Source organism: Venturia canescens, chromosome 4, assembly GCF_019457755.1.
Source record: "Venturia canescens isolate UGA chromosome 4, ASM1945775v1, whole genome shotgun sequence".
In the NCBI taxonomy this organism is placed as follows: domain Eukaryota; kingdom Metazoa; phylum Arthropoda; class Insecta; order Hymenoptera; family Ichneumonidae; genus Venturia; species Venturia canescens.
Genome location: NC_057424.1, coordinates 12521233 through 12546624, shown reverse-complemented (window position 1 = coordinate 12546624; position 25392 = coordinate 12521233). Strand labels below are relative to the sequence as shown.

Genomic DNA, 25392 nt, shown 5'->3' with positions numbered 1-25392 from the left:
TTTATAATGAATTTCTTTCACTCTTATCGCTTCATTATCACTCAAGAGAGTTTATTCACATCACACCTTTTCTGAAAATTTGACAAATACATTGCACGCCATCTATAGAAATTTTCGTGCAACTTTTATGGAACATACGTTTCAAAATCTGTTCGAGGTTCGAGTTCACTTTAGATCCCTTATTATGGCGGCCGTTTTCTCCGACGCGGTTCAAACTCAGTTCAATTTTTTTCATATAGTTTCGAGATAGGATGAACCGAGTTTAAACTCAGATTAACGTTGAAGAAAACGGGCATTATTTTATTAGACAGTAGGGTTAATACCCCACGCTATTACGTTAAAGATTGTTAATGTAAGGTTATGATCATTAAATTCAAATGTGTGGTAGTTGGCCACATGGCGGCCTCGCTCTTCAATCTTCCAGATCTTCCACAAGAATACTAATCCTCCATTGGCTCCGCCCTGACCGCCCTGACTACTCCTCCTGAGTCCGTGTCCTGAGTCCTGAGTAACCAGCAACGAATGTATCAGCTGATCCTGATATTATTATGCTCATGACTGGTTGACTGTGTGGTGCGAAGTTTGGCGATGTTTATATACTTGTACAAAATCTCTTTTTGTTTCTTGTGTGCAAGGTGTGAGAAATGACAATAGGATTGTGACAACACGAACCGGTAGCTGCAAACAGTTTTTCATTGTTTAATCTTTGGCCAAAAACTAGAGGTAAGTTCGAAGTTCATCGAACAACGTATGTTTCTATCAAAAATTCATTACCGCTTGACGCACGAACACTCCTGCCGTGTATAACCTCAATTTTTCAAACAAATGTATTATCGTTGATGTGTGTTCTATACGTTTTCCGATTATTTTCGCTCGTGCATAAAAAGCAATATTTTGAAAATTACTGGGACAATTATACCAGAGAAATAATACGATATCATAAAGAAACTTGTTGGAGGAAATCCAAATTTTGATGAGAATAAGTCAGAATCTATGATTTATTGTACAAATTACTCTGAGTTAACTAGCAAATTTTAATATGCAATAAGATACTTCAAACATTATTATGATTTTTGGAGGTATAAGCAACTTTATTACCCATCATTATCGCTCTAACCAAAGTCTTCCGTTAAAAGTAAATCAATTGTATAATATTGGTATTTGTTAGGTAATTTTGATCAATCAAATTAGAAATTTGATTATGAAGCATCATAAAAATTTCATCATGCAGATTTTAGGTCGATATTCACTGAATCTGTGCGATAAACTCTGCTTAATATTTAGAAAATTCTTTCTACAGTGTAATCAAAATGCCAGACATCAAAGTGACACCTCTGGGTGCTGGACAAGATGTTGGGAGAAGTTGTATTCTTGTGTCTATGGGTGGCAAAAATATAATGCTCGATTGTGGTATGCATATGGGTTTCAATGATGAGAGAAGATTTCCAGACTTTTCGTACATAGTTGCGGAAGGTCCAGTGACAAATCACATAGATTGCGTCATTATTTCACACTTTCATTTGGATCATTGTGGTGCATTACCTTATTTTACAGAAATGGTACGTAGAAATGATTTTTTATTTCTTAACGCAAAACTCTCTTCATTAAATCGAGAGCATTTCTGAACACAAGTTTTGTATCTTATTATTTGAGACGACAATTGATGATGGATTTGAAAAATTTAGTTTTTGTGGCTGAAAAAAAATGCATTAAAAGAAAGCAAACACAGTTGCTTACAATTGTAACTATCAGCTCAATTTCAATTACATAAATCAAAAAAAGAAATAAGAAGCAGGGTTCTCAAAAATTTTGTCATTCAGCCCAGAAAAATAGATCAACATCCGATGAGTACAAACAAGTACCTTACTCTTCATCAGAGGTCAGATTCATTATCTTTAAGTTTGCATATTCCAAGGTCAAATTTAGAAAGTGTAGAAATTTTTGGATCTTACGATTGTATCCTGTATTTTTAAGGTAATAAATATATTCGAAATTAACAAATGATATGAAGACTCATAACTCATGTTATTTTTTCAGATTGGCTATACTGGTCCGATCTACATGACTCATCCTACGAAAGCTATAGCGCCAATACTTTTAGAAGACATGAGAAAGGTGGCCGTTGAGCGAAAGGGCGAGAGTAATTTTTTCACCTCTCAAATGATCAAAGATTGTATGAAAAAAGTGGTAGCTGTAACTTTACATCAATCAGTAATGGTAGATTCAGAGCTTGAGATAAAAGCTTATTATGCTGGTCATGTGCTCGGGGCAGCAATGTTCTGGGTCCGTGTTGGCTCTCAATCTATCGTTTATACGGGTGATTATAACATGACTCCTGATCGACATTTGGGAGCCGCGTGGATTGACAAATGCCGTCCAGACTTGCTCATCTCGGAGTCGACTTATGCTACGACGATACGAGATTCGAAACGATGTCGTGAGCGTGATTTCTTAAAAAAGGTAATTAATCGTTACCAATCGATCTTCCCCCCTTTCTTTCATTTTGTAATATAATTTCCTTTTTCGATTTCAACCGAAGTAAGTAAATATTCTTTAAGGTAATGATATACTTGAATTTTGAAGGTACACGAATGCATCGATCACGGTGGAAAGGTTTTGATTCCGGTATTCGCTCTTGGAAGGGCTCAAGAGTTGTGTATATTATTGGAGACTTACTGGGAAAGAATGAATCTCAAAGCTCCTGTTTACTTCGCTCTGGGGTTAACAGAAAAAGCTAATAATTATTATAAGATGTTTATAACGTGGACGAATCAGAAAATAAAAAAGACGTTCGTGCAGCGCAACATGTTCGATTTCAAGCACATAAAACCGTTTGACAAGGCTTACATCGATAATCCAGGTTCGATGGTGGTTTTCGCGACACCAGGAATGCTGCACGCTGGATTGTCACTGCAAATATTCAAAAAATGGGCACCAAACGAATCCAATATGGTTATAATGCCAGGATTCTGTGTTCAGGGTACCGTCGGTCACAAAGTCCTTGGCGGTGCCAAAAGAATCGAATTTGAAAACCGGCAAATCGTTGAAGTTAAAATGGCCGTTGAATACATGTCTTTCTCGGCTCACGCAGACGCAAAAGGTATCATGCAGCTGATACAGTACTGCGAGCCCAAAAACGTAATGCTCGTCCACGGGGAATTCGCTAAAATGGAATTTCTTAAAGAAAAAATCAAACAAGAATTTGGCATCAACTGCTACAATCCCGCGAATGGCGAAACTTGCGTCATTACAACTACCTCCAAAGTTCCAGTCGATGCTTCCTTAGCGCTACTCAAAGCAGAAGCCAAAAGGTATTCGGCTCTTCCACCTGATCCGAAACGACGAAGACTTCTTCACAGTGTTCTGATGCTCAAGGAAGATTGGGCCTGTCTCGTAGACTCCGACGAGGTTTTTATTACTTATTTTTTTACACACTGCTGACACAGATTTGATGCCAAGTATTTTCGAATAAAATAATTCAAAAATTAAAATTTAAGACAGGATTTCGAATTATAAAATATAATCATTTTTTAATCATCACGCTTTCCGAATTATCAATTACGAAAATTGTAAAACCTACTCGCTTTTCATGCACAGTTCAAAAAGTGACTGATGAAAATCAAATGATTGTCACTGATGATTTGGAATTATTCTCGTGTTCACAGGTGGTCAAGGCAGCCGGCATTTCGAAACACGTCGTGCGTTTCACATCCACTGTTCAAGTGAGGGATCCCGGACCGGCCCAATCAACGACTCTCAAACTTTTACAACCTTTGAAAGAAAGACTGACCGGTTGGACGGTCCAATTGACCGACGGCTCAATCTCAGTCGAATCGGTCCTCGTAAAGGTTGAAGGTGACGAAGACGACAAAAAAAGTGTCTACGTCTCATGGACAAATCAAGACGAGGATTTGGGCAGTTATATTCTCGGTTTTCTACAAACTATGCTAAGTTAAATCGTACTTGATGTTCACTCAGATCGGATATACACCAAACTCATACGTCCCTCTGTGATAATCATTGTAAATACACAACAGTTCTATAAACTTAATTGTCAAATGAATATTTTCACGTTTACGTAAATGTTCGAGATCATCTTTCACAAATCGAATGACCTTGAAAATTGAAGTGGAATTTAAACATGTATTTTTACATACTTTTTCATTGAAATTGTAAGAAAAAAATGCAAAAACCTCAGTTTCCAACTCTCGAATAAATGAATTATATGAAAATTCTCCTGTATGATGTATGAGGAAAGTATTTTTCAACACTAAACAAGTATTAAGACTGACCAATAATCCAAATAATTTAACACCAACATTGTCACCGGGAATATATCATAGCCTCAAAATTTATTCGGATCTTCTTAAATATTTATTGTTTCAATTATTTTCTTTTTTTTTTCATTCTTTTTTAACAGAGATTCAATCAATAACTTCAATTTTACTGACGACATAACATTGATGATTCGGTCGAATTATCGACCGGGAACTCATGCGCTCAACAATTTCTTCGTGTCCGAATCTCTTTGCATTTTCAATCTTTATTTGTAATGACGACCCACTGTCACCTCATCCCGAAGAAGCAAAAGCAAATTAGTTCACAATTTACCCCTTATTCTGTATATTTATAAAATGTATATAAAATAAGTACGGTACAGAATGAACGAACTTTCAGTTTTTCATAGCAGCGGGCCCAGATTCATCCGTTGCGCCAGGCTCGGTGAAAACGCAAAAAAAGAACCACCACATTTAGTCGTTTCTTCTAATGATCTTACTCATCGTTCTCGTTACAACGTTGCTATCCTGTCGCTTGTAACTGGGTTGTATCAAGCATGTTCCCAAAATACTGCGATTATACATTCATGATTGAAATATTTTTGTTATTGTATTTTTTTGTAAGGTTTTCCCCGTTACATGATTCACTGGAACATGAGACACGAGCATCGCTGTTGATTGTGCGACGTTGAGGTTTCTTTGATGCTGTTGAAACTTGCGTTGTTGAAAAGCAACAAATTTTCATTTACTTACTCGCAAAATTTCTTTTTTAATATAGAAATTATGAATTTTCCAATCGATGCCTAGAGTGCAACAAAAAGTCTGAAAGATTTTTGCAGTTAAAATGAGAAATGAAACGAAGCGTGAAAAAAAATGAGAATTTTTCGTTGATTTTCAAGGACGTGAACTTTGATAACATTTTTTGTGATGGCAAGAGCGTGTTCCCGTTTTACCATTTTAGCTTCGAACATTCGAGGGTTTCGTTCAATCGCGATACACAATTGAACACTCGTGCTTGTGTGTGTTTTCTTGTTTATTATTATTAAAAATTATTATTATCATTAATATTACTATTATTTTGTTGTTAATTTGATATGACTTGTCGCGGATTTTCGCCCGGATATCCGTTGGTGCAAACCTGATCTAGTATTTAATGCCTGATAATATTACAATTTCCTCCTACGTTTTAATCTCTCTTTGTGAGTCGACCAGTCATCTTGTTAAATTCATTTCAATTTCTCAATAATATACATATATCTCTGCTAATAGAGAATTCAAACTTCGTTAATCAATTGTTGTCTTTGTTTTGTTTCTTTTTTTTCCTTTTTGTACCAACGTACGAGACTCTGACGTTTATTGCACATGTGATTGGATAAATACGTTTGTTTTTTTGCAGATTTTTCATCTCTTTAAAATGCACACGATTCCCATCGATGACAATACTCCTCTCGTTATTTTCATTCTTTCAGGAAAACCGACACGGTCATTCATCTATTCATAATATGAATGAAGGATTGAGACGTCACGAATATCTAATTAAATAATTGCCAAGGGGTCGGACATTTTTGTCTCCTCGCAGCAACTCATATTAATATTTCGAGAAATTGTGCTGAAATTTTGATACGCTTTTGTTTCGTGATATAATCGTCAACTTTCACTCCAGCAATTATTCAACTAGAAATACTGGCTACCACCGTTAGCAAATGCCATAACCGATTACCATTGTTATGCTGCCTTTTCAGATTCTATCGTCAAATTATTCATTCGCAAAATCGAAACATCTCGCTGTACTGTTCCGGATTCCCCTTGGCTTTCATATATAATATATATATATAAAAACAAATCATTTTCTATAATTAATCTAGTAAAAAAATGTGCAAATAAAACTCTCGTCAATGCCTTTTTCTGTCCACTTGACGCTAAATAAATGGTTCGAGTAAGTCTTAAAAATCTATGTATTCATCGTATTATTTTTTGCTCTTTTTTCAACGCTTTTTTTCCCAATTCAATAATCTCGTTCAACTAACTACTTATTTTTCGATCTTTTTTGTTTCCTTCATTCTTCTCTTCCTCTCTCACTCTCTCTCTCTCTCTCTCTCTAATCCTTTATATTTTCTTCCGCATAATAAAATATGTATTTTGTTTGTTCGTTTCTACCGTTTATAATAAACATTATTCATAATATTTCATTATTATATTAGTCTTCTCAGTAGCAAAGTCACCGGAACACGCGAGTCCACAGCTTTGACTGTATGTGCTCTCTATTAAACACTATAACGTTTTGTCCTCTCTCTCTCTTCTCCCTTGTCTTGCATTTTTCTCTTCTTCTGTCCATATGTTTTGTTATTACTCGGAATAACGAAACGAGCGCAGTATGCAATTCAATCCATTAGCGCAGTTTGTTCTTAGACATTACTTTTTTCCTGACCCACCCTGAAAAATAAATAAAACAACACATATTACACATGAAATATCCATAATGAATTATCTCAAGTGAGATAAAACAATTTCTCGCACCATAAACCCAACGTGAAATAAATAAAGCAGATAATGATGCAACAACACTTAAAGCTTGCTTTGCATCGAACAACAATTTTACAGGACAACAATGCGATACACTATTTTTTCAAAATACATTAAACTATTGTCAACGGAATAAAACATTTACTCACTTGTGATACATCAATGTTTGAGGCGGTGGGTCGAAATGAAAATCGATCAAATTCAGTCGAGTAAAATCTTTGCAATTAGAGAAATCCTGATATTTTTCAGTAGCAGAATGAAATGTACGTTTATTTCCATTCGTTTGATACAAACAAAATTTTCTTGAAAATTGATAAAAAGAATTCGATCCATTTATATCTCTTACCCTCTCAAGAGGATGGATCAGTCGGTATATCGCAACCGTAAGTACGAGAGACATAGCTGCAAATTTCGAAATCGAAATCCTTTGACACAGTTTGACCGATTAAAAAAAGGCTCTGTCAGTCGATTTTTGCCGTCGTCCTGCTTAGACTGACAGAGCCTTTTTATAATCGGTCAAACCGTGTCAAAGGATTTCGATATCGAAAATTCCAAGTGAGGTTAGTCGACTGATCCATTCTCTTTAGCTATACAGCAGTGTTCTTTACTGCAGAAGCGACGCAACTCATAATGAATGAAGAGATTATAAATGGCTAAGTTTCAAATAAAACACGTGGAAAGGAACGTAATCAAAAAAGTGAGTGATATGAAAGGTAAATACGAGTGTTTCGTAAGGAATGAAATCTACGGTTCTGATATTCACCTAACTGCCATTGATTTGCACTTTTTTTAACATGTCAAAAAGCCCATTATTTTAAATAAGCATCCAAAATTATTGGTTAAAAAATTGGCAACGAAATGTCATATTGTTCTCTTCATACAAGTAAAAAATGACTTCAACACGATGCTTTCGTTTGTTCATTAGTAAATTATTCGAATAATTAATGGATGGATGATTTGCAGCCCTGAACTCCGACTATAGAGCACAATTGCGTTACGACACTTTGGCGAGGATTTGTTAAGATTAATGAACGATAATCTTGTATTTATGCTTGACACCGAATATATTAAACGAAGCCTAGAACGGTTTAACGCCTCGTATGAACCCTGTACCCCAGTGTTTGTACTCCTTGGAAATTCTGATGTTAATCTACTGTAAGTTCAGTCACCTAATGTTATGTACTATTTTATCGGCCTTTTTGTTTATCATTTACAAAAAAGGACTTCACTATCGATCGATTATAATCAAGAGACGCGGTAGCGTCTCGACGCCATTTGTATATACACTTCCATGAGAGTGGTCATTTTACTGCATTTAGAGAAAAATTATATAAGAAAAGATGGAGAACCATTGATGGGACCATATTTACAGATATATTAAACGACACATTACTATTTTGAATACTGAAAATAACAACGTGATATAATTTTATTATCAACGTGAATTTCTTGTTTTTTCCCTTTGAATTATGGGTTGAAAAGAATGAATATCGACTTCAGACTAAAAAAGTACTGCGTAGCAACGCAGATTGATGGACAAAGAAGTTGTCATTTTAATTTTTCCAAGCAACGACTCTATGACTCCCAAATGATATTACACCTTAAGCCAATACAATGAAAAAAATATATTCAAATAAGCCACTCTCACGCTCTCTTTCCCTTCCTCCCACCGTCTTTCTCTTTTGGGTTTAGTACAATTACATATCAATTGCAACAAGCACAACAGACATTTGAAAAACACAATAAGACGCTTCTTTTTTTAATGGAATAAAAGAATGAATAAATATGTCAATAAACCATCTGGGAAAAACTGACAAGATGCGGAACACATTCACTATGCACTATGTCCATTGAAAAGATATAGAAGAAAAACGAAATGAAGGAATAAATGAACTATCAATTCTAAACACTATGAACTAAAGGTGCGTGTGTGACGATAAATTGTATCTTAAGAAAACGTAACAAAATATCAAATTAATCGATGGCGATTACTGATTTTTGAGAGTGGCTTTGCCATGAACCAAAACCTGATGAAGCGTTTAAAAAATCGACAACCTAAGTTTAAATAAATAATAATAATAATAATAATAGAGCTGAAACATAAACTATATCAATGGAAATTTGACAAATATTGACAAGATGATATGATTAAAGAATAAGAAATAGCTACCAAGAGCTCATTACAGACTTTTTTACGAAATATTTATTTATACACTTCGATAAATATGACAAAGAATTTACGTTTCAGACTTAACTTCTGATTTATTTAGCGTACCTGAAAATCTGCGCCACTTTTTCGCAGGTTTCACAGTGGACTGTCGGAACAACGAAAATCACATTTGATAATTATTTACTTTGTCCTCCTTGTTCATATAATGCCGAGGCTAAACTTTTAAATAACTCTAGTATCCTTCATAAACAGTACGCGCATCCTAATTTTTTTTTTCCTACCGGATAGAAAGACCCGTTACGCGTTTTCCCTCGTATTGTAGCGAGAATAAAAATGTGCAGGACAAACACTGGGACAGAGGGACGGCATTCGGAATATTGTTACTTTATCGAGCTCTTTACATTTATATATTTTTATTTGTATATATTGCATCAACAGTGTTCCCGATTAAACAATTGATTCATTTCTGCGAAAGTTCTTTTCCGTGAACGGTTAAGAGCAGAATAGATTAAAAATATTTTTCACGATTTTGTAGTTTGCTTTGTCGGAGTGCAATGAAATCACTTTTGTCTTTCAAGGTGGGCAATAATATGGCCCAATATTATTCTGCGCACATTTGGGTACGAAAAATTTTCAAATTGTTTTTCATCTTTCTCTCAAAATTCTGAGGTTAGTTCTTCCGTATAAAACTTGAGATCATGAAAAAATGAATCGAAAAATAATGGAAAAAGATCATTCATTGTATTCCAACATTATAAAATTCCAGCGTGATTTTCCTACAAGACACATACCAAAGGATTGTTCATTACAGGAAAAATATTCGACGCAATTGAGATTATATAACCAAAGGCTTGTCCCGACCCACAATTCTCATGCCAATTAATTGCCATTTCTACCACCAGAGATTGGAAGTACCATAGATTTTTAATTAAAGTTATTGTCAAGTTCAACTAGAACAACAATAAATTGTCCTCAAGGCAACCAACTACGAAATAAATATTACCGAAGATATATGCAGATCATGGTACAATCGAGGAAATAAAATACAATCAACAGGTTCTACGCTATCCCAGAGTCATATTCTGTTTTTTTTTTCCAAACATTCTAACAAACGAGTATGATTTTCAATAAGAGGATAGAAATCCCTTGTGTCTTTGCATTGTCGAAGCTCAGAGTGCGCTCTCAAGAACTTTGTATAAACAAATAATGCTTGTCAACTCAGTTGAGCATTTTTTATTTCGAACCCCTTTTCTTTTCCATGATTTTGGATTTTTATTTTTGTTTTTCAAATACCATCAACTCACTACAAAGAAGGATGCGCAGCATTGAGAATAACCTTTGTAACTTAGATTCAATGAAAGTAAGGGAAGACGCTCTTTGAAATGTATACGTGTGGGAATGTAATTTTATGATCCGATCATTGGTGACCTGATTTATTGGTGAAAATAAAAATATTATTGCATCAGATAAAGAGTTTGACTCCACATTCCGGTGAGTATTTTTAGTATTTCAAATACAATTTTTACTATTTGCACATAAATTTCCACTGAATCCAACTATTCGTGTGCTAATGTTCGTATTTCGAGGCGCATTGAATGAATTGAATAGGAAAAATGACCGTGAAAAGGACAAAATAGAATTTTGAGTATTATTTTCAAACTAAATTCGACTTTTGATGAAAGTTGGATTGAATTTTTAATTTTGGATCGAACATTTCATTGCACTTCCAAAAATTACAATGTTCGTAAAAATATTTCGAACAAATCATTAATGTTTTTAATATATTTTTCGAATAACTTGACGCGCCACAGAAAAATGTATTTTTTCTACTAAAATGAATGACAATTGGCAATAACTAGAACGCGATAAATATCGCGATAATTTTAGCGTGAATATCAGCACAAGATTCGTAATTTTTTTTCATGCATTCTTATCTTTCATTGTACAGACATACTTTGCAATACGCGTGACAGAGACAAGGAAGGTATAAACCGAAATTGGTTTGAATACGGTGCACCAAGTTTGTAGAATAAACAAATAAAAACAAATCGGTCCTGCAATTCTTTGTGACGATTGTTTTTTGTTGTTGTATTTGTTGTTTTTGAAATGGCTATGGGTTTACCTTCCTCTTTTTCTTGTGCTTTTTCTGATGTTGGCCGTTCAAGGGGTTCCGACTAGCCTGAGTCTCGTGTTCTGCCGTGTGACAGTGATTAGAATTTATTTCTGAGGTTAAGGAGCTGTCGTCGTTTTCTCGCTGTGACTGTTCGAAACTCGCGGTGTTGTCGCTTACCGAACTGTTTTCGTAATCTGCGTTCTTTAGCAGAGTTTTTTCTAATGCAGCTATCAGAGTATCTGTTGCTCTCGTTGGCTGCATATATACATATATATTTAATCGTGTCATTGTGTACATGTGTCAATGTTTGTATGTGTGTCTTGTGTGGAATGAACGTTTCGATGAGATATTGGGCATTGAACGAACTATGGCTGCGGTCTCAAATAGCTTTGCAACTTTCTCTTCGGGATGTTTCGCAGATTATATCGCAAAAAAGCAAACAATCTCTTTCTATGGGTAAGTTGAGAAAATTGCTGCTTCTGAGCCAGAAAATATAGTTCCGTAGTCGATGTTTCGTAACTAGCATATACACCAGGGATAATGATCGTGAGTTGTATGAAAAAAAATAACCAAGAATATCAACCCCATATGTTCGGGTCATTGACAATTTCTTTGATTGTAAATTTATACCCATATCATTGTTTTTCTACGCAGGGGATAAATTCATTGGTGTTCTCTCATATAGTTTTATCCGAAACTCTACTTTTTGAACGGAAACTCTCAATGTCCATAAATTTCCTTTTATAATTTTTTGAAAAGTTGATGGCTGTTCAATAAAATTGACAGATTCATCTCACATGACGAAGAAATGTCTTAATATTCTCAAAAATGTTTGTCAAGTGTCCCATTATTCGTTAAAGATTTTAGCAAAAACTTTTTTACAATTAATTTTTTTGAATCGCCGTTGAAAATATCTGCGAGATTAAATAACCTTTCACTGAAATTTGGACTGACAAAGACATTTGGCTGGAAATATGTGAGTAAGATTAAAACGTCGTTAAAAAAACCTACACCCGAACAAAAAAATCTTTGGCATTACCGATCGCAACAACTTGGACAAACCAAATGTGTATCGCTTCTGGGACATATTTCAAGCATAAATTATTGTAGCAGCAGATTAGAAGCTTTTTTCGTCTGATAAATAGGCTTGTAAAAATGGAACATGAATATAATGCTGATTGTATAAAAATCGCGTTACCGTTACATTGATATTATTTTCTAGATCGGTTATTCGTGCTTTCATCATTTTTTATGTTGCACATTGATTAGGAAACCACAAATTCTTGTTTCGCGTCCCTCATGCCCTTGCGGTATCGTTCAAGGTTTATACTGTTATGTGATTATGCGAGGCAAAGCTTTAAACTAACCTCGGATTTTGTAGAATCGGAAGTAGCTGGGCCGTTTATGATCGTCTGATCAGAGTTACCGCTGCCTCCTCGAATTTCAGTCTGGAAATAATGATCGAACTTCGTTTTAAAGATTGGTCATAAAAGTGTTTACATCTATTTAACAATAATTGGGAAACTGATTTGAAATTTGGATCGCCTAAATTTATAGCTCCACGTTTACTCAAAAACAAAAAGCATATTTCGTATTTTTGCAGTAGAATTATATGGATGAGCATTGTAGGTTTATACGTTACATGACTACATTGAAAAACTGTAATTTCGTTGTTTTTTCCAGAATGAAAATGAAGTTTTGAACACGTACCTCGCACATTTTTTCGTGACTCGAGTTCGTGGCCGAATTCTTGTGTACTTGTTTGAGTGCCAATATTTCAGCCTTCGATTCTGCCCGCAGATTTTCCTCCTCCGTCAATCGGGCTTCGAGCTCCGTTATTTTTTGTTGCAACTATCGCATACAACAAACACAACATAACAATGGTAGAAATAACAAATTTCAACGGGGTCAATGGCCACTAAGATAAAAGAAAACAAAAAGCTGTAAACGGTCGACATAAATTCATAAAGTTGGAATACAACCAAAATCCTTTTAATATTTTAGTTCATTATGCGATCTTTGTCCTTTTTTACAGGTTACATCTAAAAATCCTTGAAAAAGGACGTACATTCCACTGTTTTCAAGTCCACATCTGCGATAATACTAACAATATTGCTAAAGAGTTATTGTGTTGAATTTCAACGATACAAACTTGAATATCGTATGGAAAAGAGCGGCAGTTAGTAAGCGGCGTCTAGAGTTATTACTCCGTACCTGTCGTGTGATCGTAGGCAGTGATTTCTCGATACAGCTAAATGCAAACTCAACTCCGTCACTGTCATACACGAGGGAGTCAACAGTTGCGTGAGATTCAGGGCTCGCCAACTGCCACAACCATAGTATACCATATATGTGCGTTATTCTATGCGATCAAGGGGAGATACGGCTCTCGGAAAAATAATGCTTACGCGAATAACGCGTTGAAATATTATTACATCGACCGGTCGCTTATTAGTTGTGCTTCCTTAATAATAAGCCACCCGCTGCTTTTTCTACTACTTCGTTAGTATTGTTTCGACTTTTGCACACCGTAATGAGAATTATAAAGTTAAATTTGAACTACAACTCACGGTTGAAATAACGGCGCATCGTTGAAACAAGGGGTCGAATGTGAACATTCAATTCAGTCATAATTATGAAGGATTTTATTTACGCTTTGAAAATTCAAGTATATTTTTCAGAGCACGCAAAAAGTTTTGGAGGCGCTGGTTTTTTCCTTTTTTTCCATTTCAAAATAATGAAAAACTCCATGTGAATTCAGTTTTTGGCTTCTAATACTTTTCAAAATCAGCGATCAAGTAAACAAATTGTATCGAAAAATATTTTTAAAAAAGCTGCAAATATACTAAATGAATTTTTAAGGGTTAGGTATGATCCCGTTGTTCCTACGAATTTCACGGTTTTTCCAAATTCAATGAGCTATCTCATTAAACAAGCAATACGCCATTTCTGGCTACGATCACTACGGACCAATATGATTGCTCACCTTTTCGTTGACTACCAAATTTTTCTGAAGTTCTCTCAATTCTATCCTAAGACTCGACACCTCGTTTTCTTTTTGCATCAATTGAGATACCCATTTCGATTCCTCCGCCTCCATGTGACTCTGGAGTTTCATCAACATACTTTCCTGCAACATTTTATTTCACAATGTTAGAATTAAAATGAACAACAAGAGAGTTTATTGAAAGTACCCTATGGAATTCTGAAATTTCATCAGTTTTTTTAACATATTTCAATGAACACAATTCACGAACCGTTTCGTCGATTATTTGTCTGTATTGCGAAACCATGCCCCGAAGATTCTCATTCCGCTTCTCAAGGTCGCCCGTTTCATCCGAATCTCGACGTGTTCTCAACTCTGTCAATACGACATCGACCTGAGTTTCGAAGGCTTCGAGCCAGCGCTCATTCGATTTCTCTGACACTTGTATTTCAGGGAATATCCTTTGTAACAGAGATTTCGTCCATTCCTGTTGATCGGTTCTGATCTTTTCTACACTCTCCTGAAATAATAAAATCTCAATTGTATTCGTTGCTCTTCGAGAGTGTTCACCATAACACGGTAACATTTTTTCGTTCCTTTTCCACTTTCGGAAAATACAGCAGGGCGCATATTAGTAGAAATGAAATTTATGAAGATCGACTTACGTCAATGCTTTTTCCGGTATTGTTTTTAGCTCGCGATTCTGCAGCCGAAAGCGCTTCCATCACTTTCCAGTTCTTAGTACGCAACTCCTGCGATTAATTCGTAAGTATAAAACGTAAATTGACATCCAATTAGAGATATTTTATGAGTTACGGATTAGCAGCGAAGTTGGAAAAGTGATGGAAACTTTTATAGGTTTTAGTATGATTTTTATTTATGCAGCCTATCAGAATTCCGAAGATTCAGAATCTAACACCACTCCGGGAGTATCAGTTTTTCCCTAATATTGTTCATTCCAAAATTTCAACGATGTCATGTCTTCAAAGTCAATTGTTCGTACAGTTGTTCATCATTTTTTCCGAGTAACAATTTTCTTTGAATTCCTTACAAGGCTTGGACTTTTAACACAGTTTTCCTAAGACTAACCATACCTTCCATAGTGAAAATGAAAAAAAAAATGAAAAGGCTTTCATCTTCCAGATGAAAAATGGATATACATTTGTCTTGTAAAATAGTTTCAAAGAATTGGTTCAAAGTTTCCGTGAAAGGAATCGGTCCGTTTCAGAAAATCGAAAAGTGACGCGTGAAGCGACATATAAATGCGTGTTATCTTCAATGATTCGAATTGAATCGAAGGAGAGCTAATTCAAATGTAAATGATTATTTACTAATGTGAATTTTTTATTTTTCAAATATGAAAAGGTAGGGAAATGAGAGATGGAAAAGTGCACTTACGTTGTTCTTGGAACGCTGTGCTTCAAGATCTTCTTCTAAAGTTTTCGTCACACTGTTTTGTTTGTTCACTTGGGTCTCGAGACTTTCAACCAGGGCGCGTAGTTTAACGAGCTCCGATTCCTTGTTAGCCAATTCGATCTTCAAGGCACCGAGTTGGTTCTCTTTTTGCTCCAACCTGCACAATAATGTTATACGTTATTATAAATAGTCGATCAAAGATGAAAAAATCAAATTCCAACTTACAAATTCGTGTGCTCCAGCAATTTGTCCTCGACACCGTTTTCACGACCCTCCGCTGCTGGACGCTCGGTACTGGCTGCCAATTGCGAAGCAAGCGATTCGTTTTCCTCGCGCAATTGTTTCAATTCTTTTTGGAGTTCCACAAACCTGCCGAGCTGTGGAAAAATATCATTGAATTTGCATTAATTATTTTGAAATTTGATGAAAACTTAAAAAATTATCCAACTTTGCATTTTACAAAGACGAACGACCACGCAATAACACGGGAGAGAAATACTTAAAACTGTTTGATTTGAAAATACACACATCAGAACCGAGAGCAAGAGGAACCACCAACCTGTGCTGAGATTCTATCGTTTTCTTCCTGCAGCCTAGTTATCTGCAGCTGAACATCGGAGATTTTACCATCCCCATTTTGCAGGGCTTCGTTCTCAGTCTTTGTGACCTGGTTCGCAGTAGCGTTTGTTAATTCGAGTTCGAGTTTAGTGACTTTGCCAGTAGCTTTGGTCAATTGTTGAACAAGATTCTCGATCTCGCTTCTTTGTTTTCTAAGATCTTCCTGAGCGGTAACGAGCTCCGTTCTTAAACGAGCAACTTCGCCTCGTTCATCTTGAAGCGCGTTCGCCATCTTCGTACTTTCCGATTGATAGTACTTGAGTTGTTCGTCTTTTTCGTTGATGGCAGCTCGCAGTGTCGTTATTTCAGCTGCTTCGGATTTAACCTCGTTCCTGGACGACGACAAGTCGCTTCTTATTTTCATCAATTCCGCCTGTGCTTTATTCAATTCATTTTTCAATCCTGAGCTTTCGCTCGCTTCGGTTTTCGCCATTTTCAACTCAGCCTGAAGCGAGTGCACTTGCTTCTGTAATTCCTGCTCGTGGCGATGAGCTCCTTTTAGCCTGTGGTCGAAATCAGCATGAGCACGATGAGATTCCTGTTGAAAAAACATTTTTATGAATCTTGGATTATATTATCATTATTGTATAAAGTACAAATTGATTCTTTGAATATGTTGAAAAAGAACCGAAATGTAATGAAACTTTCATCAAACGAACCTCGAGTTGTCTAGCAACGTCCTGGAGTTGTGCCTCGGAGTGTACAAGTTGATCGTCCATCATGCCCAACTGTTGTCGCAACATTTCGATTTCAGCAGTGCTACTTTCACAAGTAGCCTGCAATTCTTGAGTCACGTTGATATTAACGGTCTGAAGTTCCTGAATCTCAATGTGTTTCTGAGCCAATTGTCCCTTGAGAGCGTTTTCGTTTTCTCGCATTTGTCCAAACTGTACTTCGAGCTGTTTTCTTTGGGCAATGAGTTCCTGTTGCATCTGGCCCTGAGTCTGGCCTTGTTCTTCCTGCATTTTGTGAATGATAGCAGCGTCTTCGTTGACCTTAGCCTGGAGCTGTTCGATTTGTCGAGCGAATCCTTGTTTCTCCGCGGCGTGAGATTCCAAAATGTGTTGCATGCGAGTGTGAAGAGTTTGAGCTTCGGTGATTTTAACGTTCAACGCTTCTTCGAGCTGTTTAACCTGGCTGGTGAATCGGGATCTCTCTGCGTTAAATTCGGCGCGAAGTTCTTTCAATTTGTTTTGGAAAGTAGCGCTCGCTTCGTGTTCCTCGCTCAGGGCTTTTTCTTTCTCAGCCAATTGTTTTTTCAGCTTGATAACTGGATCGGTGCGACCCTCAGTCCATTCGGAATGTTCCGAAGGGTTATCTTGCTGTTTGTTCAACAGTTGGTCGATCAAAATTTGAATTTCGGAACGACTGAGCTCAGCTTTTTGTACAAGTGGCATCAGCAATGAAACGTTTATACCATCGCGATCTCCACCGATTTGCGCCAAAATGTCGTTTTTCTTCTTGCCCTTCTTCGTTTCTTTGTTTGAGGGTTGAACAGCATCTTTCGTTTCCTTGCTCACAGCAGGAGCAGTGGTGTTGACGGGAGCAGGTGTTGAACTGGCGGTAACCGTAATCGTTTCTTTGACAACTTCTTTCAGTTCTTTCGCAAGTTCCTTCACGACTTGTTGCTGTTGCTGTTGTTGGGGGGCGCTCGCACTCGCCACGACCGCTTCTTTCTTTTCGTCCTTTGATTCTTCCTTCTTTTTAACAGGCTCCTTAACATTCTTCTTCGTCTTCGATGGAGTTTCCTTCGGCGACTTGTTTATTATCGGCTCCGATTGGACAGCCTGCTGCACACTCGCCGTTTCTCTCTGTCGAAATAACTTCAATTTTTATCAGATGTTTCGATATGTTTGCCATTTTCTACACAACGAAGTAAATTAATCCCCCCAAACCTCGTGACCAAGCTCACATTTTATCCATCGAAATGAATTTTCAATATCTTCATAACACGATAAAATATGAGGATACAAAAAATTTCATCATTTATTCTGACGTCAGAAAGTTTTAAAAAAAGAGAATCTTTGGATCCGCGGAAGCTTTACACAGTCAAAAAAGGACAAAAATAGGGGAAAATTTGTGAAGTCGTGAACATCGGATGATACTTGTCTCACACTTCAGATTATTTTCATTATAAATGTTTACTCTTCCAAATTCCGATGATTTTGGCATTACTGTTTGCAAATGGCAAAATTTATAATTGCCGTTGTATAACGTTTTAATAATATTTTCAAGAAATAAATATTCTTCCTTCTCGAGATCCAATGTATCGATTGAACAAAAATCGAACGAAGAAAAATAAAGTGGTTTTGGGGAATTAAGTTTAAAAATCCAACGAATAAAACTTAACAAAATCCCAAGCATTCTAAAATTCTTTTAGTAAGCAAACAAAGCATCGTTAGTCATGCTCCATAAGAGATGTCAAAATCCCAATAAATCCTTTTCCCAGCTTCTCACCAATGCTTCAGAAATTTTATAACGTCAATATGCAAATTTCCTGGAGAAAAAAAATATTAAAAAAAAAAAAAAAAAAACAAAATTCCCATTATTATGACTCACACTATGGCTGCGGATCAATTCGAGGCTGTCCTTAGGTTGGATACGATCGAAATGATTAGCTTCGGTAAGCGGATTTTCCGGTTCCGTTAATTCTGCCACGTGTACCGACGAGTCATCCTTGTTTACGAGAATTGGTTTAACCCTCTCGATCTTATTCTTCTTTTTGGCGCCTTTGCCAACTTCCTGAATATTATTATTCCCAAACAGACGAAAAGCATGATTTCCCAATTGTTATTTTTATAAAGCCAGAATTTTTGAATACGTGCATGATTGAAGTGACTGCAATTGAATTATTCGAGCGTTGGATCGCGAAAGGCAAATAAAATTATGTAAATGAGAAAATAAATTCACCCCTCTTCGGTCTTCCGTGCTATATATCAAATATTCTTCGATAAATTCGCCGGTTCGGTGAGATTATCGGTTTTTAATACATTGCAAAAAGTCAATAGAGATTAACAACACAAACTAAAATACATAATCAACTTTAACGAATGATAAATAAGTTCACTCGTCACCTTAAAGACGTCTCTACTTTGGCTTCTTGACAAACATGTATACCTGAAATTCATAAATCCGCAATATCATTCCAAGCATCACTCTTTCATCCTTATTTTAGCTCCGATAAACTCTGAATAATTAAGTTTTCGAATAAATCTGTTTGCCTTCTCTCCGACTCATTTTCTTTGTAATCTGACACGATAATTCGACAAAATCAAACACAAACAAGACTCTCTCGCATTGGATTTCGTCAAGAGGCTTATAAATAGAAATAAAATATTAAAGGAAAAAGATTCACGTCGTTTAATCAATCCGGCGATTTTTAATCGATGTTTGCGACCACGTTCGAAAAAAGACTTCGTCACAGCTGCGAGTTTGTGCTCAATCCGTCTACCACATTTATGCAAACAGACGACCAAGTGTTAAAAAAAAAACCATTAAAAAGAACGAGACAAAACGATTACACAAAAGCCGCTGATAAAAATCACGGTTCGTTAATTACGACAAAGGATGCAAATTTTGAAATTTTTTTTTTCGTACTATAAGGCATGTCAAAAATCAATGAACATTGTACAGAAAAAAAATATTAAACGTGCTAGCGTTCGCTTTTCCAATAATGGCGAACTAATATTATTTTGCAACTGGAAATCACTCACCAGGGCATCGCTAAGCGTTGCAAACACGGATCAAGTGAAAACTAGAAAAAATTTATTCGAAACGAAAAAATTTTGGAGTTTCATGGAATTTTTGACATTGCGGAGTTTGAGCTAAAAGAAAACAAGTGACGATCGTATTTGCTTTGAAATTCTTTCACGAGAACAAAAGCATATTCCAGAGATTTACACAGCAGCAGTAATAAATTTCATCCGAGCAAAAATGATGGATATTTTAAACTCCAAGGACGAATGTTTTTTGTGCTCGAAGCGACGAGACATTCATACAATATTGTCACTTCATTAAGCCATTTAAAGTCGCACATCCTGGTCTAGTTGGGAGCTTTAGAGAAAATTATACGCATTTGGAATTCTACACTTTGTCTTTTCGCTTTTATGTACTCGTGTACATATAAAAAAAGGCAAATATATGTTTAAATTAGTGTATATACAGATATAATATCAGAAATACATATTTTACGTACATCCGACGATTCCTTAGATGACCCGCATGGAGAACATTTGATACGCGAGCCGGTGTACCATATTTCATGCGTAAAACAAGCGGGAACGGGAGATGTTTGCGTCAGTTTACGATATAAGCAGTATTTTAGTAACCTCGCCCAATGCTCGAGGACACGAGAAAAAGGTGCCAATGAGAATTGCAGATTTCTCTATTCTACTCTCTTAACAAAATGAGATTTTCTGTCGTATACGACATAATATCAATGACTATTTTTAGAGGTTCGAACCTTTATGGAATGCAAATATATTTCTTCGTTACACTATTTTATCCTGAAAAATGACGAGAAAACTAGTGGACTGTATCACTCTTTTGAATATGTAATATTTTCGTAACTATTTCGGGAGTGTTCCGGCAAAATGCATCTTTTCTGAAATTCGAAATATTTTCAAAGTGTTCTGAAATAGAATTTGCTCTTCAAGCCTTAAGACTTTAATAATAAATCAATTTTTATTCCATCTGGTATGATTTGCCATAAAATTTAACACCAAAGAAACGTTACCATCTCTTTACTTGTTTAATGTTAAACGAAGATCGAAGAGGTGTGAATATTTATTTCCAAAGCTTTTACGTGCAAATAAAGTGCTTTAAGAATTTTCGCATGTCATTAGGCTTATTGTGTCAAAAATACCAAAAGCAATTCTTTTTCTAAGAATGCAGCACTGTCAGATATTGTAATAGTCTAGTAACTTAGCCGAAATAAACTAATAATGGTTTTTTGCCCTGTGGAAAAAGTATTAGTCATACCATAAAGGTTGGTTCAGGTGGTAACACAGTCGGCGTTTCGTCAAAGTGAACAGCAGCGGCGTGCTCCGTTTTTTCTTCTTTCTCTTCTTTATCTTCTTTCTTTTCCTTAGCTTTCTTTCCAGTCTTATTTTTATGCTTCTTGTCTTTGCCTTTTTCTTTTTTACCTGCAAACCATAATATCGCCATGGTAACAAAATTTTGTGGGGGTTGTACAGAAGTTTTGTCTTTTTATGAATTTTCTTGCAGAATTTTGGTGTAATGTTTTTATTTTTTTTTTATTTTTCCTAGGTAGTCTTAGATAATATTGAAATTATGTTAATATCAAATGAGAAAAATTGTATCCTGTAAGATCCGTGCAGAAAAAACTGAGTAGAAAATTTATTTTGGACAATAATAAGGTCTACAAATAAAAATAAAGAAATGAATGGAACAAAAAATTTGATTCGGCATTCAAACAAGCAGTGCACTCTCACCCATAAGAAGATGATCATCCGGAAGTTTCCTCTGCTCGGCTATAGCCTCCTCGTAAGATTTTTCCTTGATTCCGTATACAGAGACAAGAAAGATAACAAATGCTGAGACTACCACAACCGCAACATAAACCAAACTGGTGTGGAGATCCATGGTGCTCCGATAATGTCTCGTCTCTGCATTACAAAAAATTTGGTGCTTAGTATTGAATTCAAAATATTAAGGAACATTTGGATAGCTAGAATTCTGTGTTTGACATCAATGAAGAATATTTTTTTGTTTCTCCCTAAAGATATTCATGTTGAGAGAGAAATTTGGAACGAATTTTGTCACGCTTATGGCAGCTTAGCCAGTGTGCTACCGTGAAAAAAATTATACTTTCCAATTGTATTATATTTTGCATTGAAAACAATAATTGTTATGTTCAATTGTCATACATGGAATGTATTTTTTTTCAATTTTATGTTAAGAAAATCATTTGGAAATTCTACTTTTTCTATGACGCTAATAGTGATCAGGACAGCACCCAATTTCAGCTCAAATGAAATAAAAAATTTGGGAAAAGTGTTTTATAGGTAATGATCTAGTACAATTTTAACTGTAGACAAGAAAAACTTGGTAATACAATACCAGGGCGCGGATGACCTCGAAAAATTGACAATGATCGACGAGACTCAATAAACGTAAATATTTAAAGCACATATACAACGATGCGAAGTTACAACGATTGGAATATATAGAGGGGTATACACGAATTGAGAGTGGATAAAAGGTTGAACAGAAAAAACGGGAAAATATGTCAGCAAATACGTATTTTCGATGTCGGGATGAGAAATAGAAAGAGTGAAATGAGAATTAAAAAAAAGGAGTCGGCTAGCGAGAATTGCGCCGGTATGACTAAACCGCGGAAATTACAACATTTTGGAGTTTTTCCCGAGTACGAAGATGTTACGTTGGACCACTAAACCCCTCCTTAAAAGAGAGAGAGAGAGAACCGGTAAAAAAGAAAGAATTCCGGTGTCGACTGTACAAAACTGTCGACTATGTATCAAATACCAAAGGAAGAAGAGAAAGAATACGGAAGAAAAAAGTATGTGCGAGAATATCTCTAGCCACGAGAAGATGTACGAGAAAAAATATAAAATAGTATAAAATTTATTTAATTAAGCAAGTGTACCTCTCCTCAGCGAACTCGTCGGGTAGAACGTATTTTTCCGTGAATTTTAGCACAACGGGAGGATCGAAACTTTTCACACGCTCGAGAAGAATAACTTTTTCACGAGAAATTATGGCTGCCCGGCCACCCAAAGCAACCCAAAGAGCACAAGTGTAAGAGAGGCATGTATAAGCCACGCCTATCAAAATCACGCGTTCAACGATTGGTCCGACAATTCTGCCACGTACGCAGCCACTTGCAGATCTCAGGAATGCAAAAATTCCTTCACTCTCTCTCTCTTTTTTTTATCCCCCACTCTAACTGTACCGCTCTCTCACAAATTCTCCAAACTTGTCATTGCTGAACATTTGTGTTAACGGGACTATTGTTTCTTCGATATTTATGACAAACAAACTCGGCTTAGTGTCTCGGTGTTTAATCAATCCGACATTTTCGAGAAGATTCATTCAAGACTTTACTACGAGCGTATCTCCCTTCCCCTTCCGCCCCTTTCCGCTCTGCTTCTGCGCTGTATTCGTTCCACGTTCCACGTGTACCAACATCGCCAACATTTACCATTTCACATATATACTTTCTTCTTTCTTCTGCACGTCGCCGACTTTTTATCTATTATCTACATTTTTTCAGCATCAGATTCTCAACGTATTACAAGGTTTTCGAAAACATTTTTACTTTACAGCGTTTAAGAGAGAAAAAATAATAGAAAAAAACCGGAATGAGTTTCAAGCTAATCAGTTCGTTTTTGAAACGAACGAATAAAAACGTGTGAAGGTGTGCGTAGTCGCACCGGCTCTTCTATACGCAACACGTAACACAACATTGCCAAAACTTTTATTTTTTCCTATTCCATCAATAACAATAGCCTGTATTTGTGAGTGTATGAAATGAAATGTTTACTATTTTTATTTCCGATGATCAAGAATATGTCATGTGGAATCAATTATAAGTGGAGTTTTTTGTTTTTTTTCTTTTTCATCTCGCGTTAGTACGATGATCGTAAGAACATTATTGAGACGCAAGTCAATGTGGAAACGCATTGGTCACATTCAACGAATAGAAAATGCTTCGTTCTCCTTTGACACGATAGAAACCCATGATGACTATCCTACGGACAATTGGAAAACTGAATTAACCGCAACAATGAAAGTTATACCTGATTTCATAACTCCTCAGGAAGAGGATTCAATTCTCCGTGAAATTGAACCGTACATGAAACGTTTGCGGTACGAGTTTTCTCATTGGGACGGTGTTAGTAAATTTTATCTCGCATTTAAATATTATTTTAATATCGACAGCTATGCAGCAGAGACCCTGGTTTAAGAAACTGAACCGTAATTACGTTGCTCAATAACAAAATGAATAATCATAGTTGTATATTTTCATGTTTTTTTTCTTTTTGTGATTCGATTTTGTTCGAAACGACATCTGTTCTTAACGATTAAATATATATTTTGCCATTTTTTGAATTTAATATTGTACATCAACTATAAACAAACATAAACTACCAAAAAGTTATAAATTTTCATATTCATGTAATTTTTTTGCATTTCTCTTCATAATTTTGTTTCAATATATTATAACCAACAGACAACGGGACTGTCAATGTACTTGTCCCAAGACCAAGTTTCTTTGACTTGATTATACCTTACGATTTAATCGATTCTCACCTTTCTAATACCATTCGCAAATAATTTTTATTACAGGCAATTCATGGTTACCGAGAGACTGAAAGGGGCAAATGGAACGAGGAGAACAGTAAAATAATTGAACGAGTAAGAGCGAAAGCTTTTCCTCCAGGAACTCCCCAATTGGGCTTAGTGCATGTCTTGGATTTGGCCGAAGAGGGTGTGATAAAGCCCCATGTGGATAGTGTCAGAGTAAGAAGAATTACTTTTTGTTGGACTTTCAATTATTCCCTGCATCTAATAATGAGAAAAAAAATACATTTTTCAGTTTTGCGGTGACGTTATTGCAGGTATTAGCTTGCTGAGCGACTGCGTTATGCGCCTCACTCTGGTTGGAAAAGAAAAAGAAATTGCACAAGACTTTTTCCTGCCAAGGAGATCTCTGTACATTATGAGGTTTGATTCTCTTTGATGTTTCATTCGTTTTCATGTTCAGGGCACTGTTCCACTATTATTTTGCTTCAATCTGGAAAATTAATGTACTTATAACTGAAAGTTTTGTCAAAATAGTATCAAGAGTGATTAGTTTGCGTGTCAACATATTGTACTCCACAAAATGTATCAAATCCTGATTTATTTTTGTTCCATGTGCAGGTACAAATTGAGTGTGGAACATTCAAATGCTTGCACCAGTTATTAGCAAAATTTATAAATGATTTTGGTGGCATTTATTTTGTTGCAGTGGTGTGGCGCGACAAAAATACAATCACGAGATTCTGGACAACGAAAATTCTGTCTACAACGGTAAAAAGGTGATAAAAGGTCGTCGCATTTCTGTGATATGTAGAAGCGAACCTGAGCCATTAACCGAATGAAACTAGTCATTGATGTTACCTATTGATTAAAATAGATAATGTAAAGAAAAAAATTGTAATTATGTACAACGAAATGTATAAAAGTATTAGTGTATATAACAAAGAGGGCGATGGTTAATCGAAATGAATTAAAGAAGGCAAACAACAATTTTTTCCACGCA

General features: G+C 35.9%; 3 protein-coding genes across 15 annotated transcripts; 2 read left to right on the top strand and 1 right to left on the bottom strand.

Annotated features, from left to right (window-relative positions):
- The first annotated feature begins 200 nt into the window (after positions 1-200).
- IntS11 (integrator complex subunit 11) lies at positions 201-4232 on the top strand. The gene is made up of 6 exons (XM_043416631.1): positions 201-352; positions 636-723; positions 1301-1559; positions 2038-2460; positions 2584-3408; positions 3666-4232. The coding sequence occupies exons 3-6, from the start codon at positions 1311-1313 to the stop codon at positions 3954-3956; spliced, it is 1788 nt and encodes a 595-aa protein (XP_043272566.1). The 5' UTR covers positions 201-352; positions 636-723; positions 1301-1310; the 3' UTR covers positions 3957-4232.
- A 119-nt stretch (positions 4233-4351) lies between these two features.
- On the bottom strand, positions 4352-22883 carry LOC122409239 (kinectin-like). Of its 10 annotated transcripts, none has more exons than XM_043416620.1 (16): positions 22732-22883; positions 21557-21730; positions 21084-21247; positions 18663-18845; positions 16763-17914; positions 16045-16641; positions 15711-15862; positions 15468-15642; positions 14735-14821; positions 14341-14589; positions 14070-14213; positions 13298-13408; positions 12794-12934; positions 12451-12531; positions 11093-11338; positions 4352-6710 (listed from the first exon to the last, which is right to left on the bottom strand). In XM_043416620.1, the coding sequence occupies exons 2-16, from the start codon at positions 21705-21707 to the stop codon at positions 6690-6692; spliced, it is 3654 nt and encodes a 1217-aa protein (XP_043272555.1). In that variant the 5' UTR covers positions 21708-21730; positions 22732-22883; the 3' UTR covers positions 4352-6689. The 10 variants fall into 10 exon arrangements, with proteins under 10 accessions (XP_043272555.1, XP_043272562.1, XP_043272556.1 ...); XM_043416627.1 differs by lacking the exon at positions 11093-11338 and adding an exon at positions 9076-9115 and having other exon boundaries at positions 22732-22882; XM_043416621.1 differs by lacking the exon at positions 22732-22883 and adding an exon at positions 22185-22479.
- LOC122409244 (alpha-ketoglutarate-dependent dioxygenase alkB homolog 7, mitochondrial) lies at positions 11347-25379 on the top strand. Of its 4 annotated transcripts, none has more exons than XM_043416641.1 (5): positions 23029-23383; positions 23718-23979; positions 24435-24608; positions 24685-24812; positions 25099-25379. In XM_043416641.1, the coding sequence occupies exons 2-5, from the start codon at positions 23722-23724 to the stop codon at positions 25229-25231; spliced, it is 693 nt and encodes a 230-aa protein (XP_043272576.1). In that variant the 5' UTR covers positions 23029-23383; positions 23718-23721; the 3' UTR covers positions 25232-25379. The 4 variants fall into 4 exon arrangements, with proteins under 4 accessions (XP_043272577.1, XP_043272576.1, XP_043272574.1 ...); XM_043416639.1 differs by lacking the exon at positions 23029-23383 and adding an exon at positions 23390-23602; XM_043416642.1 differs by lacking the exons at positions 23029-23383; positions 23718-23979 and adding an exon at positions 11347-11539.
- Positions 25380-25392: the final 13 nt, after the last annotated feature.

What these genes read in the sequence shown, in the direction of transcription:
- IntS11 (XM_043416631.1), top strand. Translation starts at nt 1,311, where the DNA reads ATGCCAGACATCAAAGTGACACCTCTGGGTGCTGGACAAGATGTTGGG. An exon ending in AGCGTGATTTCTTAAAAAAG is followed by an intron (nt 2,461 to 2,583) that starts GTAATTAATCGT and finishes TGAATTTTGAAG; the next exon opens with GTACACGAATGCATCGATCA. An exon ending in GTCTCGTAGACTCCGACGAG is followed by an intron (nt 3,409 to 3,665) that starts GTTTTTATTACT and finishes TCGTGTTCACAG; the next exon opens with GTGGTCAAGGCAGCCGGCAT.
- LOC122409239 (XM_043416620.1), bottom strand. Translation starts at nt 21,707, where the DNA reads ATGGATCTCCACACCAGTTTGGTTTATGTTGCGGTTGTGGTAGTCTCA. An exon ending in ACGTTGCTAGACAACTCGAG is followed by an intron (nt 16,642 to 16,762) that starts GTTCGTTTGATG and finishes TTTTTTCAACAG; the next exon opens with GAATCTCATCGTGCTCATGC. An exon ending in GTCACGAAAAAATGTGCGAG is followed by an intron (nt 12,532 to 12,793) that starts GTACGTGTTCAA and finishes CATTATTTCCAG; the next exon opens with ACTGAAATTCGAGGAGGCAG.
- LOC122409244 (XM_043416641.1), top strand. Translation starts at nt 23,722, where the DNA reads ATGATCGTAAGAACATTATTGAGACGCAAGTCAATGTGGAAACGCATT. An exon ending in AGTTTTCTCATTGGGACGGT is followed by an intron (nt 23,980 to 24,434) that starts GTTAGTAAATTT and finishes TTTTTATTACAG; the next exon opens with GCAATTCATGGTTACCGAGA. An exon ending in AGATCTCTGTACATTATGAG is followed by an intron (nt 24,813 to 25,098) that starts GTTTGATTCTCT and finishes ATTTTGTTGCAG; the next exon opens with TGGTGTGGCGCGACAAAAAT.